This window comes from Emys orbicularis, chromosome 18 (assembly GCF_028017835.1).
Source record: "Emys orbicularis isolate rEmyOrb1 chromosome 18, rEmyOrb1.hap1, whole genome shotgun sequence".
Lineage (NCBI taxonomy): Eukaryota > Metazoa > Chordata > Testudines > Emydidae > Emys > Emys orbicularis.
Genome location: NC_088700.1, coordinates 14,247,436 through 14,263,760, shown reverse-complemented (window position 1 = coordinate 14,263,760; position 16,325 = coordinate 14,247,436). Strand labels below are relative to the sequence as shown.

General features: G+C 46.2%; 1 protein-coding gene across 1 annotated transcript in view; it reads left to right on the top strand.

Moving 5' to 3' along the window:
• The window catches only part of EEIG1 (estrogen-induced osteoclastogenesis regulator 1), a 41,758-nt gene extending 38,262 nt beyond the window's left edge, over positions 1–3,496 (top strand). The window contains exons 8-11 of the mRNA XM_065418758.1: positions 112–301; positions 508–629; positions 1,886–1,955; positions 2,888–3,496. Coding sequence (XP_065274830.1) covers positions 112–301; positions 508–629; positions 1,886–1,955; positions 2,888–2,933 — 428 coding nt within the window. The 3' untranslated portion in view covers positions 2,934–3,496. The remainder of the gene's footprint in view (positions 1–111; positions 302–507; positions 630–1,885; positions 1,956–2,887) is intronic.
• The last annotated feature ends 12,829 nt before the right edge of the window (positions 3,497–16,325 follow it).

Below are 16,325 nucleotides of genomic sequence, written 5' to 3'. Positions count from 1 at the left end.
AGGTTCCTCTCCTCCTCAGTGAAGCTTCCGTGCCCTGACTGGAGACTTGGCTATTTGCACTGTGTTGCTATGGGATGGTAGGTTTGGTTTGTAATGAGTCTCTATCCACAGGTTATAGCACGGAGCACTCTCGCTCCTCCAGTATGTCTGATTTGACCCACCGCCGGAATACGTCCACCAGCAGCAGCGCCTCTGGGGGGCTCAGTTTGACAGTGGAGTGTCCTGAGGGAGAGCGGGACCACAAACTAGACAAGCCACCTCGCCCCCCAAGACCAACCATCCTGTTGGATAGATCGTCCCGGTAGGTACAGTATAAAAATGATATCTCTGTGGATGGGGGAAGGCCTAGAAACAAAGGTTCCTTCGCTCTTCCTTTACCTTTATGGCCTCAGATTTGCTGTTGCTATAATCGGAAAGGAAGAGGCTACAGCTAAGGGACACAGACCGCACTGGCAGCCTGTGACCCGAGGGGCTGAATCTGTTTGTTTGGTTTTTTTCCCCTCCCAGAAGGAAAAAGGATTCAGTGGAGAGTCACCCAACGTGGGTGGACGATACTAGGATTGATGCTGACGACATAGTGGAGAAAATTATGCAGAGTCAGGATTTCACAGACGTCAGCAATACTGAAGGTGAGATTAGTACAAGGCGCAGAGGGGAGACTTGCTGCTCCTCTCCCAGCCTTAGCAATGCTCATCAACCTCTCTAATCCCGACTCCCGCGTCACCCAATGGTGCCTCCCACTCCCCTGTAATTTGCTGTTCGTACTTGCTGGAAGTTTCAGTGGCAGATATCTTAAAGGGACCCCGCTGATGTGAAAACTGCATTTCCTTCTGAAAACAGTTTGTACCTGCTACTGTTACAAGTAACTGAAGCTGTGAGGCTGGAGGCAAACAGTCCTTCTCTTTTCCAGGTTTACTTTTGACAGCACTTCATGTGTAGTCAGTTTTGCTTCTCAGTTGCATCACCCTCCTGCATAGCTCTGGGGGCAGCTCCTGGGCACGCTTTTTCCCACGCTGTGCAAGAAGGTGTTTGCCAGTAACAGGAGCAGCAAAGCTGGAGAGGAAGCAGGGTAGGTGTGTGCAAAGAGAGGGGAAGAAGGAGGGTTCTAAACATACTGGCACTCAGGCCTGACCAAAAGACCCTTGCGAATAGTACAGAGGAGGGGAAAAGCCTTATCAATCTTTATAAAGGAATTGAAAACAATGTTTTTAAAAATTGGTCAGTTTAGGGAAAATTTCAAATAGTCCTCCTTTTAATAATAATAAAAAAGTATTTCATTTAAACTAATTTTCTTACCTATTATACAAACCACAGCTTAGATTTACTAGAACTCTAAACTTTAATCTAATTTGCTGTTCATTACTCACCCCGTTCACTGTTTGCATTTCTGTCAGCTTGGATGATTAAAAACAGGTTATCGTGCTTCATTAATGAATTTGCACTCTGCTCTCTGTGGGAAAACGAGACCAAACAGAACAGGGCACCTCCATAGTGGTGTAATGATGAGACTGCAAATGCTGCCGAGGAATGTTTGTCTCTTTGTTTGAGTTTTTAAAATAATACTAAGAACTCCTTCATTCATGACACGGTTTAGAAGTTTAAAAAAAACCCAACCTAGCCATCAAAACCGTATTCATTAAAATGTGTTTTTAAAAGCTGACTCTTCCAAAGTCTGGTTTGCCCTGGGGATCTTCCTAAAGCAAGGAGAGGGAGTTCCACGAAGTGTCACAATCATCAGAGCAAGAGTGTAAACACACCTGTGCTCACAGAAACGGAATGAAAATGCCCTAGCTGAGCATTGTGTAACATGGACCGTAGGGGACATCTGGGGATTGTCAGGACTGTGGATTTTACTATCTTTTTCTTCCTCTTCTCCTATCCGCAGATAGTAACCTGAGGTTGTTTGTGAGCAGAGATGGCACAACGACATTGAGTGGGATTCAACTGGGAAACAGGTATGGCTCCTGAAAGGTTGGTTGACACGGGAGCTCTGTAAAGATAAGTCAGCTAGTTCTTTCTGCTTAGGAGACTTTCACCTCACCTCAGTAGAGATTTCTGAAGATCGTGCGATACATGATGGCTTTGTTCCCACGTTAATACTCCTGGGATCCCTTTAGTCACAGGATGCAGCTGTGCTTGTGTGTATTCAGAGCTCAGCAGAAGCTTGACTGGGGTATTTGATCTTGGCTGCTAGAATGGGGACAGAGGGAAGGTGTGTAAAAGTACAGAACAATCGGGGTTAGTCTATCTTTCTCTGCTTTCAAAGCCTGTTCAAGGCAGGCAACTTTGCCCCCTGTTGGATTATAGCAAAACTGCAAAGCCTAATTCATTCTCCATTCTCAGCTGCATGCTTTCCTGTGTCCGTTCAGAGCTCATTTAGTCTGTGAGGAGAGATGCTATTAAATAGTGTTCCCATAATGCTTTGCACTGCCATAGCACCTTTCATCACAGGATCGCAAAGCCTTTTACATTCACTAAACCTCACAAGCTCCAGGATAAGTGGAGTTTGGGGTGAAGTGTCTAATGCAAAGTCACACATCAAGTTAGTGGCAAAGCTGTGACTAGAGCCCTGTAGTGCTAAGGGTTTCGCTGCTCCAATAGACAGCTTCCCCTCTGGAGCCTTTCCAAATGTCCTCTGCCTAGCCTCTTTCATCTGTCTCTCGCAGGAAGGAAAAGTGTGTTGCAGCCAGTTCTCTTTCCAGCTTTGGGATGTTGATTGCCATTTGGCTGCCTGGCTTTTGTTATGCAGGCTGGTTTAGCTATTTTCAGTATTTTTTTTTTATTGTTTGGAAAAAATTCCTGAATTCTGAGCTCTGCATAGATGCTTCTGTATTAATTTAAAGGTATGAATACAAGAACTTGTTCTCTCCCCCCCCTCCTCCTGCAGGGTCTCATCTGGAGTTTATGAGCCAGTGGTGATTGAAACCCGTTAAATGTGAAGAACAGGGTAGACCTGCTGGCAACAGACCCCCTACCCCGTCCTCTGCCACACGGATGCCAGTCTTTACCTCTCTACATGCAACATTCCAGAAGGGATTTCTCCAGACCCCTCCCCTTACGTTTGCACTGCAGAACTCCTCCGAGACCATACCACTCCAGAACATGCACTTTTCCTTGATTGGCATTAACTCCCCGCTCATCCCAGTGCTTCCAAACACCCCTGAATTCCCTGCAGATCCAAGGGGTCTGTCTGGAAGCCTTCTCTTTGCTGGAGGATGTTCCCCCCCTTCCCCAGTCCCTCATTCCACGCATTGCTTCCTTACTAGGGATTTCTTCACTCCTGTATCTGCAAACCATTGGGTTGTACCACTGTGAACTTTTCAAACCACTGAAGGGGAAAACCAGAACTGACAAACCAGGAGAGCAGCTCCTTGTTGAAACAATGAGCTGGCCACTTGCAGGATACTTGATTCCACTGATTCTGCATTGTGGATTGCAAGGAAACTTCACCTCCGATGGCAACATTTTACTGAGCAATGAATCCAAAAAACCAAACCCCCCCCCAGTCATCTGCTCATAGGAAACATTTCCCAAAAGTGCATTTCAGAAAACTAATGGAACAGACAGAGATGGAACTTGATGTTAAAGGTTAAATGCTATCGCTTGTTAGCATGACTAACTGCAGTACCGCCTTCCACTGCTGGGCATGGGAGGCCATTTTCATCGGTTGGTATTAGCAGGAGCACTTTAGAAATTCCATATGTGCCCAGAACAGGGGGTGTGATCTGGTTGTGATGATCTCTCCCGTCATGGCAAGAATGGTTAAACGGTTGTCTTTCCCAACCAGAGCCAGTGAGGGAACTGTTTCTGGTTGGCCCTTCGTGCCATGTGAGAAGGGAGCCATTGTCAAGTCAGTCCCCTCCTATGCTGGGGAGAAGCTTTGATTAATGCAGAAAGAAATGGCTAAATCTCCGCTACTTTGGTGGAGTGGAGCCCTCCTGCTGCACTAGCTACAGCAGCCATTCTCCTCCGCTCCTGAGGTGTGAACTCTGGGTCTGACAGGCTTAAAACTGTCTTCTTGGTTGATCTTTTCACGACTGAGCTTTTTCTCGTTTGGTTTCTGCAGTTGTCTGAAACATTAACTGCCCTTTTTCCTGGCGCAATGTGGCAGAAAAGAGGTGAGCCTTTCTCAACTCCCACTTGTAGATTTCTCCCGGCAGCTGAACTACAGGTGAGGATCTATGCAGGCTCCTGCCTTGGGTTGGCTGCAGGCTGCGTTCGCAGCCCTTTCTGTACAGATGCTTTCAGCCTATAAGCTATTTCTGTGTGGTGCCCGTTCCTTTTTTGCTGTTGTCCTGTAGTAGCACTCAGCAGCCATGCACTTTGACTAACAGCACACTCCAGGTCACTGGCTACACACATGTGCGTGCACACACATCCTATTTCTCTCACACACACGCTGTCCCATTTAGCAGGAAGAAGAAATTTGTAATTGATCATTTTTGGTTTTCAAATTCTTAATTATGGCCAAGCTTTTTTTCAGGACTAGATGTTGTGTCCCGGGGTAACTAGAACGCATGCAGATGAGCTGCTGGGAAAGGCAATTCCACAGAAGATTGCAAGACTGAAGGGGCCTGGATTTCTAGTCTGACTAGCACCGGAGCCCTGGATGGGGAGGATTCTGTGAGCAGCGTAGCAAGGCTGGCTTTAGCTATTTATGTCACAGACCCGCCAGTCCCTCTCCTTGCGTCCTGTAGCTGTGCAGACAGCGTCTTGGGGGCACTTTTTCTTTCGCCCACCTACCTTCCCCTCAGAGAGAATTAACTACTCTTGGCCTAGGCCCATCAAACCTTCCGGTTGAACGTGGGAAAGAGCTCCTGGTTGGACCAAGTCTGTCCAAAGCCAAGGCCCTTTCGCTCTTGCCTACATTTTAATCATCGTCTCCTCTCCGCTCAGGTTGGCACCGGGTAGCAGGCTGGCGAGATGCCGAGCTGGCTTAGGTAGGGCTGGCTCTACACTATTTAGGATTCCAAAGGTTTGGAGAAGGGGGAGAATTAGTTACTTGCCTCTCCCTCCAGAGCTGCTGCCGGAGAGGCTGGGTTGGCTGGCACAGCACCCCTCCAGCAGTACTTCACACTGCTTTCCCTATGGGCAAAGGCACTCTGTGATGCGGAGCCCCCTGAAGTTAATGGGAGCGGTGTGTGAACTGTGGGTATGCAGCACTCCTGGAAACCGGCTCCTAAATGCCTGCAGCCTTCCAGCAGCACTTCAAGGACTTGGGAGGAGACGAGTAACACAGGAATGAGTCCAAAGCCAGGCCAGTTTAGCTGCTGGTGTCCATCTTGCTTGTTACTCCAGCAATGGCTGGGAACCAAGAGCCTTTGTTCTGGGCTCCAGCTGGCAAGAGAGGTAACTGGTCTGGGAGGGGCCGTTTTCTGTGACATGTCACAAACCAAAGGGAGAAATAGCTCCTTCGAGGGAGACAAAAGGAGGAGCAGGTTAGCTTTCAAGAAACTGTGTCCTTCCCTGTCACCTGGCTGGCAGGCAACCCTAACCTCTGCTTCTGAGACGTTGGAGAGCTGTGGCCTTTCTGTAGATTGCTGTCTCTGGCTTTGCAGCAGTTCAATGCTCTACTGTTTAAATTCTTGACAGTTTTTGTGCCTCTTGGTCTTGTTCCCTGGCAGTTGTTGAGTTTGTAGACGTTGGTCTGTTAGCAGCTTTTTAGCTCAGACCCCTCCTGTTTTGACTAAGAGAGCAGCCCTAGTCATCTGGAACAAGTGAGTACAGCTAACCTTGGATTGTTCAAAACAGGGCCCAGGCAGGGAGGGAGGGAGGAGTTGTTGTCTTTCCGCATACCACACCAAATTCCAGCTTCGCATCCTCTCTCACAAGTGATGCCCAGCAGTCCCGCAGCCTGGTGCTGCATGTGTACTTTGGAGCACAGAGGGAGGCTGAGCAGGCATTGGGATCATCTGGACAGCAGGTCTGCTGCCTGGCTGGAAGCTTTGTATCTTGCAAGCACTTTTTTCCTCATGGCATTGCTGGTATTTGTTGCTAGTTGGGATGCTGAAGAATATTTTGCGAGTTTGTCAAACTTAAACCACTGGTTAATTTCCAAGTTTTTTTTTTCCTTGAAGTTTATTGAATTTTTATAAACCCAGCAGGCTGGTGTTCTTTGACTGCATTGTGGTATTGTCGTTGTTTCATTGGTATTTTATTCCGGGGGGGCTAAGGGAGGTATCTTTTCCTCCCCCAGTTGTCCTCTTCTCAGGGGATCCAGAAGTGAACTAGGCAAGGAAAGGGCCCTCTGGCGAGATTTTGTGGTGTAGGCCCTGGTCTCTGGTGCAGGAGAGCAGGACGGTTAAGCTGGGCTGACCCAGGGGAGCAGAGCTGGATTCCCTGCCCCCCTGCCCTCAGCCCCCAGGGCCAAGTTGGAATGGAATGGACTGGATTTCACACTCCCCATTACAACAGATTAACATTTCAAGACCTTTCTATTTGGACACCCACCGCAAAGCGTGGGGTCTTCAGCCTAATAACTTTTTTTTACTAACTTTTTTTTTTAAAGAAACTATAAACTGAAGAATTATCTGGGGAAGGGCAGACGTAAAGGTCATGAATCGGCATAGCCCCCGAATGAGTCAGGGAAGGAGACTGGCTCGGCTCGGCTCTGGGTGGGAATGAGAATGGGGAAAGAATGACCTAATGCCTCCAGTTTCTCTGTGACTGGCACTTTAAATGGGAGCTTTCGTGCTGTTCTGATGAGTTAAGGACAGCCAGTTTCTTAGTGTCTCCCCCACCGTCACCCTCTGGAGGGAAAGTTTAGCCCTTTTAAATGTTTGTTTTGGTTTTTAGAGTGTTTCGAACTGGGCTGAGATCTGAAGAAAGTTGTTGCATTAAAATGTAATAGGAGGGGTTGGTTTTATTTTATTGCATTGTTTTAAATTCATGGTTGTGCAGCTGGACTCTGCACTCACCACCCTCTGGGAAACCTCACTCCAGGTACGCTTGAGACTAGAGTGCCCAGGTGAAAGGCTCCCCTCCTGGGGAGAGGGAGCTGAGCAAACCTTCCCCACCCTGTTCCCTTGCTGCCTTACCTCAGGAGCTGCTAACTAATTCATTGCTCCTCTCCTCTCCCCCAATCCCAAGCTGAGGGAGTTGCTGCTCCAGTGACTCAGTCCTGTAGACAGGGCTGGTCTCTATGGGCCTGTTCCCACAAACGCTGCGCCCGGTAGCGAGTGTTTGTGGTTCTTACAAGCCGCCACCTCTACCTAATGGGCTGATCCTGCAAAGTCCAGTCCCCACCCCCAAGCTGCATTTTCCATCAGCCCTCCTCTGCAGTCCTAACCCAGTCTCCTCCGCAGCTCCATGGAGCTGTTGCTCCTACCCACTGGGAAGGAGTGAGCATAGAAAACCTGGGAAATCACAGGAACTTGGAAGAAGGTTTGAGCTGGAGGTGCAGCTGATCCTCTTACTTGCCTTGAGAGCATAAGAAAATGTTTGTTAAAGCCCATATTTTTTCATGTGGGGGGGAAAGGGGAGATCATGTTTTATTCTCTTGAACGTGAATTGAGCTCAGTGATCGTCAGAAGAGAAGCGCACTCGATTTATATTCAGATGCTATAGAGAGAGAGATTACAGATATTTTTGGAAAGGGAATGGGTCTATGCAAATTTCCAAAATGGCTTGAAAGAGAATGTAACTTTTTTTTTACTTTGAAATCTAAAGAAGAGAAAATCTAATTTTTTTTCGCAAAGCAGAAGTGCGTGGAGAAAGAAGCTACGTCCACGGCTCTATTTTGATGATGATTCGCAGAAAGTTTATGGGCTGGAGGGAATGACTATTTTTCACCATTTTTTATCTTGCTCCTCTAGTTTTTTGTTTCTTTTCTAATGGAATGCTGTGCCGTCTTTGATTCAGCAGATCGTGTCTGTATTTTCTGTATCTGGTTCCTAATGTAGAGAAATAACAAATATAAGAGGAAATCACTATAATGTCAAATGTTATGGTTTTGGGGAAAATAAAGGTTTTTTTGGTACTTCACTTATTGATCCTTGGTTTGTTTCCGCCCCTCCCCCCCACCCCACCCCCACCCCCAATGCATCCTGGGGTTTCTTAATCTCCTTGCTGATGAGAGTGAAGCTGTGCCCGTGCAGTACCTGGCACAGTGGGCTCCTACATGTCCCTGCTGGAATCCCTCCATGCATTCTGGGACAGCAGCTAAGCTATGAAGGGCTTATTTAGCAGGACTCTCCCTCCCTTGACTTGAATTACTGGAAGTGGGTAGGAAGGGAAATCAAGAAGGTTGCAAACAGCACAAGCCCCAAAGCGGAGTGGATCACCTGAAACGAGGGTGGGGAGGTTCCCAATCTCGAAGAGGAATACAAGAAAGATGCAAAGTAGATGTAGCTTGAAGTGCCTGAGCAAGACATGCAAAGGGAGTTTGGTCTGCATTGAGGCAATTGCCCAGCCCAGGAAAACATAGTGTTCGATCCACCCTGTGCGCCTGCATTGACTGCTGCTTTCGTCAGGAAAGACGACAGGCAGAGGTTCCCAGACTCTGGTCCGTGGAGCATCTGCTGGCCATCTGCAGCAATCTGGCTGAACACATGGTTCTGGTCCCTCATTTGAACTGCGGAGAAGCCAGGAATCTATTAAACAGCTTCAGAGGGCTACACGCGACCCAGGTTTTGGTGATGCAGCTATACGGGCAGAGCCCCCTAGTGTAAAACTGCCTATACTGACAGAGCTTTTCTGCTACGTGGTAACACCACCGCCCTGACGACAATAGCTGGGCCCGCGGAAGCTCTCTTCTGGATTTGCCAGCATATCTGTCAGCGGCGGGGAGGGGAGAGTGACAGACCTAGCTATACTGACAAAACTTTGTAGCATAGACCTGGCCCCAGTATTCCCCTTCCATGAAGGTTATGGCTGTAGCCACCACAGGGTGGTTGTGAGATTGCACATGGGAAGGGAAGTGCGAGCCAGGGAGAGATGAGAACCTTTGCTGTAGTAGAGACTCAACCTGCATCCTTTCCAGGATATCTGCTTGGAGCTGCACGCTGGTTAAACTTGGCATCCTGCGTTTTGCTTCATCCTCCCCCCCCAAAAGTCTCTCTCTGTATCAAATGCCTGAATCTTTTAAATCCCACCCCATATACTTCCTCGTTTGCCCCGTGGGCTTCCTTCCAGCACTATTAATAACTTTCAACTGGCTGCTCGTGAGCCATGCAAGACAGCTCATTCTTTTCTATTTCTTCCTCACAGGGGTGGACCGATTTTAAATCCAGGTGATTTAAACCACCAAGTGGAAAGCCTTGATTTAAATCACTGATTCTAAACAACTTTTCCATTTGTACTTCAGTGATTTTCTAAAGAATGGTGCATTCTCATTGGATGATATAACATTAAAATATGTTGATTTACAACTACAGGTACATGGCACCTTTACACTTGATTTGGTACATCTTTTTGCTCCCCAGGAGAGTACACTGGAACTACATCCATTTACTTAAGCAATTATGTAGCTTCATATTTTCAGATTTTTATTAATTATACATTTTTAGTATGTTAGAAAATGGTGACTGAGTGGAGTCGTAAATATTCATAATTTGAGAACTAAGCCAATCGGAGCTCAGGTAGGGAGGAGCTATAAAATAGGAATACGAGACCACCCAGGTAGACTCAGCGGATGATCCTCATGCAATACATGATGGTGGCAGAGGCTGGGTCCCAATGCCTGTGATGACTTTGCCAGTCTCTTGCAACCAGTAGCACAGCCCCTGAGCGCCCTTCCCCCCCCCCCTCCCCCCACCCAGGATCAAGCCCTTAATACCGCACATGAACTATTCTCTCTAAAAATTGACCTCCGAAGTTAATGTTTTTCTCTAGGTTCTTTCTTTACATAGAAAAGCAGCCTTGAACTCAAATTTTTTTATAGAGACTCATGGATTCAGCCTACTTTTTTATTTAAATGTTTAAAGAGATTATAAGAAGTTTAGGCCTTAATAGATTTTTGTATTAAATTCAAATTCATTTTAAATTGGTTCATTTTTTTAAAAGTATTATTTAAATAACATTTAAAAATCCAATTTAAATAAAATCTTTATTTAAAAAAAATCAACAATTTTTATCCATCCTGTGGGGTGGGGAATTTAATGCAGTTTTCGCATGCATGTGATTTAGGATGCATTCTTCTGGTTACATAGACTACTTAGTGTTGGCAGAATGAGCTGATTTTAATCCAGTCAGTCAGTTTCAAGATGTTAAAAGGCTCACAAAGACCAGGTGTTTGTGGGTATTGAAACTATATCAACCTGTTAAACCCTAGGCAAATAAAGGCCAGTGCTGGAAGAAGGCTTGGCCATTTTTTAGATCCTGACTGCTGCATTTTGAGAACTGTTTAACAAAGGGAAATTCACCGCTGGCACTCGGGGGGAGGGGGGTGATCCAAGATTGAGAGGGGAGCAAGGCAAATTCTGCTCCATTTGCTTTCTAGGTCAGGCATTTGCCCACATTTCAACAGCAGCACCAGAGTTCTTAACCTAGTCCCTAGAATACTGTGCAAACATGCACTAATGTATCCCCGCCCCTGTGATGGATGCTGTAATCTGTAGATTTGTACTTTAGGTGCCTGTTTAATTTAGCACATGATTATTTGTGCTAAAGTACATAGAGGCCTGAAGATAAGAATGCCATTGTGCTAGGCAGGGTAGGGCAGAGTGCAGCAATGCACATACACTTCCTAAGTGTCTGCACAAAGGAGGGTACAGTCCAAATAGACAAGACATTTAAAGGGTGGGGGAGAGGAAGGATTATTTCCCTCTTTTGTCATTCTCTTGGACTCTGACCCAATGAGCATGGGATCCTGAGATCCATAAACAGGAATCTCAGGTCGGAGTAGAGGTTATTTTACCTCTATATTTGGTGCTGCTGGAATCCTATGTCCAGTTCTGGTGCCCGCGATTCAAGGATGTTGATCAATCGGAGAGGTTTCAGAGAAGAGCCGGGAGAATGATGAAAGGATTAGAAAGCCTGCCTTAGAGTGATAGACTCAAGTAGCTCAACCTATTTAGCTTAACAAAGAGAAGGTTAAGGGATGTCTTGTTTATCGTCTAGCAGTACCTACGTGGGGGAACAAATATTTAAATAGGCTCTTCAATCTAGCAGAGAAAGGTCTAACACGATACAATGGCTGGAAGTTGAAACTAGACAAATTCAGACTGGAAATACGTTGTAAATTTTTAACAGAGTAATTAACCACTGAAAAATTTATCAAGGGTCATGGTGGATTCCTCATCCCTGACCATTATTAAATTCAGCCTGGGCGTTTGTTTCTAAAAGATCTGTTCTAGGAATTATTTTGGGGAAACTCTATTGTCTGTCCTACACAGGAGGTCAGACTAGAAGGGTGTGCCTCTCTCCCCATTCATTGTATAGGGCACCTAGGGGCCAAGCTCAGGCTTTATGGATTGCAGAGGGGTTCCTGTGATTTTTTTCTAGGTGCCTCATGTAATGGGTTGGATCACAGAAACCCCCTTGGGATCTGCCAACTGATGTGCCAAGACTATTTCTGCCCCTGCTTTCCCTGCCAGCCTGGGATTCCAGCACCCTGTCTCGTTGAGCCAGACATGCCAGTCCACTCCAACACAGACCCAGGATTTGAACCACGTGCCCCAAAGCTGCAGACTTAACTGAAAGCAACTTACAGAAGTGTTCCTGTCTTTAACACTCAGATGCCCAACTCCCAATGGGGTCCAAACCCCAAATAAATCTGTTTTACCCTGTATAAAGCTTATATAGGGTAAAGCTTACACAGGGTAAACTCATAAATTGTTCGTCCCCTATAACACTGATAGAGAGAGATGCACAGCTGCTTGTCCCCCCAGGTATTAATACATACTCTGGGTTAATTAATATTTAAAAAAGTGATTTTATTAAATACAGAAAGTAGGATTTAGTGGTTCCAAGGAGTAGCAGACAGAATAAAGTAAATTACCAAGTAAAATAAAATAGAACACGCAAGTCTATGTCTAAGAAAACTGAATATAGATAAAACCTCACCAATTCCAGTAAGCTTCCTTTTACAAACTAGTCTCCTGCTAGTCTGGGTCCAGCAATCACTCACACTCCCTGTAGTTGCTGTCCTTTATTCCAGTCTCTTTCAGGTATCCTTGGGGGGTGGAGAGGCTATCTTTTTAGCCAGCTGAAGACAAAATGGAGGGGTCTTCCACAGGTTTAAATAGAATTTCTCTTGTGGATGGAGACCCCCCTCCTCTCTTCTATGCAAAGTCCAGCTCCAAGATGGTGTTTTGGAGTCATGTGGGCAAGTCACATGTCCATGCATGACTCAGTTTTTACAGGCAGCAGCCATGGCTTACCTGCTACCTTGAACATCCTCATGTAGACTTATGTGGATTGGAGCCTCCCAAGATCCATTGTCCCTTACGTGCTTCTTGACTGGGCACTTAATTTGCACATTCCTTTCTCAAGAAGCTGACCAAATGCTGTACAAAGGCTACTTAAAAATCAAGCCAGTGCCCAGCCAATATTAATAACTTTGAATACAAAAATGATACATGTATATAAATAGGATGAATAGATTCAGTAGATCATAACCTTTACAGAGATATGTTACATGGCATATGTAGCATAAAACATATTCCAGTTATATCATATATATATTCATAAGCATATTCCCATGAAGCCTTATGGGGTGCACTATCACACCATGTCACTCACTATTGCCACGCCTAAGTGCCTTGCCTTAACCACAAGGCAGACCTTCCTCCTAGGAGGCTGGCCACTGACTTGGGTCTGTGTTCTTGTTGCTGTGCCAGCCTGCCCCCTCTGCTGGGACGTTGCCGGAAGGATTGCTCTATCTTAGGGCTAGTCTACGCTGGCAACTGGCCACGGCAGCGCTTTAACATGGCTTGTGTCGTCGTGGCAGCGCTCTAAGAAAACCATCTCCCAGCGCTCTTAAAAAAACCCACTTCCACGAGGGGCGTAGCTACCAGCGCTGGGGCACTGTCTATACTGGTGCTTTACAGCGCTGAAACTTGCTGCACTCGGGGGTGTTTTTTCACACCCCTGAGCGAGAAAGTTGCAGCGCTGTAAAGTGCCAGTGTAGACAAGCCCTTACTCTTTGTTGACTTTTCAAATCTATGAATGTAGCAAATGGATTTACAGCAGGTGTTTTCAGTCTGAGTCTGCTCTGCATTGTACGGCTGGGGAGATTAACTGAGAGGCTGTTTGTAGTTCACTACGCCAGCCAGAGCTGACAATGGAGCTGAGGCATTTCTGGCTTCCAGCTCCACAGCATCCAATAGCATGTTCTCCTTCTCTTTGCAGTGTTTACAAATGCCCATCTCTTGGGAGAGGGGAAAGGGTTCTCGGCTTCCCCTGGTCTATCAGAGGCACAATCTGGAGGAGGGCAAAAACCACAAGGAGCAAGTCCTTTCTAGGTCCCATCATTTTAGCTTCTTTTTGGGAAGCCAGGCCCTGGTGCTGCTGTGAATATGTCCTTGTCTATATGGGAGGAACTACCTGGCACAGGTATAGTGGAATAATCTGCTCTAGCTATTCCAGAACAACTGTCCGGGCTGGGGCCACTGCTCCGGAGCAGAGCTATTTGGAAATGAAGTAATTAGTCTGAAATAAAATAACTTTTCTTTTGAAATAGTATCCACCAGGGCAGTTACACCAGAATAGCTAGCGAGGAACAGTTATTCTGTTCTAGCTACATCAGAAAGTTTCCCCCATCTAGACAAGCCCTAAGGCCCAGCAAGAGCAAGCAAGAAGGCATCAGGAATGGAGTCCAATTAGAAACTGGAATGTGCAAACTTAGATTCCTTCCTCAAGTCTTCTGAGCCAAATTGCAATCCAGCCAAATTCCATGGCATTTGTGACTTTACAGTTCAGGAAGGAAGGGCTTTCAGCATTTAACATTTTTAGGGAGGGAGGTGGCTCACTTGATTCTTATCTACACCTAAGAGCATTTAATCTGGTTTCTTGCAACAACAGGTAGAGATTTATCCTCAAAGCCCTTTACAAACATTACTTTAAACCCCACTAATCATTGTCAGTTGCCTCCACCCCCACCTCGCTTTTTGTGAGGGGCAGATTTCTCACCTTGGCTAAATAACGTGAGCAAGGTTATGGCCCAGCCAGTGTCCTTGCTGAATTTGGTCTCCTGGCCAGGAGCTGTTCTGAAGTCATAAAACAGACTTCAGAAGGAAATGAAGTAGAGTTCACTGTTAATAAGAGAGGTTTCTGGATTTGAATGAAGTTCTTTTCTCAAGTTGGCAGGATGTTTGAAAAGCAGTCAGTTCATATCCACTAAGCTGATGGTACCTTACCAGTGATAAATTACTTGTCCTAGAATCTAGACAGACTTGTGATGTACTGTCTGATCACTCATGATAACCTAGTCAGGGAGATTAATTAAATCTCTACACACCTCTGTGCTAAATAGAGCAAACTCTTAAGTCAGCATTGGCTGTAAACTCCCTAGATTCTCAGTAGGTCACTTCATGAGTTAACAAACAACGTTAAACAATTAGATTGTGGGTTAAATAGAAATGCATCCTTCATGGCTACGGAGAGTTCAGTGATTGTTATCTAGCTGCTGATCTGCTGTTTCAACATGGGCTTTTTTTGAACTCTCTAACTACATCTCCAGCTGGGTTTTCGTTTCAAGACTATTTTATATTTAAGAAACTCAGGGCCCTAATGGGAGACAGCCCAGGATGAAATATTCAGCTTGTATGCAACAGTGCACAGAGTGATCGTGTGTTCCAGCCAACAGCACAATCTGGTTTCCTTTGGAAGTAAATATTTTGTTCAGGCTTTTCAAACACATTAAATTAATATCCAGTTTGCAAGGCCTGGCGTAGCATTGAAATGAAGTCTTGTGTGGCAGTAAGTAATTCCTAGCCTTCAAGATTCCCTGCCTCTTGCCCGTTGCTGTACGTCAGCAAACAATCTGGAAATGATGATGCTTTTTGCATCTGACTCAGTCCTCCCTGGTTCTTCTCATAAATGTGGAAATCCCCGGAATAATTCCTTGTGTCGGTTAATGCCTTCTGCATTCTCCAACCTCTTACCCAGCTTTGGGCCTTCCTCCTGTTACTGTTTGCAGCTTGTTGGGAAACAGCCTCCCACGCCCTGATTAGCTGCTGTTTTTTCCACTTTGATGTGCCTTTCAGGGGGAGATTAAGCAAAACAACCCATAGGTCCCATGAGAGTTCAGGCCTCAGGGCCTGTCTCTTTTCAGTGGACGAAAACTCATCCCCATCTCCCAAATAGGACAGGAGGTGTGTGCTACCCAATCTAGCGGAAGGTGTAGGCGTCCCTTCCTACCTCTCCATGCTGCATGGTCACTTGCAGAGGCAGATGGTTCTAGTACTGACGGATAATGGGAATCTGAAATGATTCTCTTCAACACCAGGGAGATCTGAAGGCTTTTACCGTGTGGGGATGCATTGCGTCTTTGTTTGCTGTCATTTGTATTTCAGTAGCACCTAGGAGTACCGGCCATGGACCATGCCCCCATTGTGCTAGGTGCAAACAGAGAACAGAGACAGTCCCTGCTCCCGAGAGCTTACACTCTAAGTATAAGACAGCTGGAGGCAGACAGACAAGGGAGTACAAGGGAAAAATTAGACCATATTGACCTCTGTCACTTCCTTCCCCCCCCCCCGTGACCCCTTCCCCCCCACTACTACACAGCTAGAAGATCAACTTCTAGGGGCCATCTGGGATGGTGGTTACTCCCATCTGCCTGTTCTCTCATGGGCTCCCCCTTCTGCTGAATTCCTTGATTGGGGCGCAGTGCCCTGTCTGTAACCGTGCACTGTCTTGGATTTTCAATGCCTGCGGTGGTTCATCCATCTTGGTAAATACTGTGGGCCTTTTCTCCCCTGCCTGGCACCTGGTGTAGTCACTCTCCAGCGCATCATCAAAGATCTACAACCTATCCTGAAACATGATCCCTCACTCTCACAGATCTTGGGAGACAGACCTGTCCTCGCTTACAGACAACCCCCCAACCTAAAGCAAATACTCACCAGCAACCACACATCACTGAACAAAAACACTGACTCAGGAACCTATCCTTGTAACAAAGCCCGATGCCAACTCTGTCCACATATCTATTCAAGTGACATCATCATAGGACCTAATCACATCAGCCATACCATCAGGGGCTCGTTCACCTGCACATCTACCAATGTGATATATGCCATCATGTGCCAGCAATGCCCCTCTGCCATGTACATTGGCCAAACCGGACAGTCTCTACGCAAAAGAATTAATGGACACAAATCTGACATCAGGAATCATAATACTCAAAAACCAGTGGGAGAACACTTTAACCTGTCTGGCCA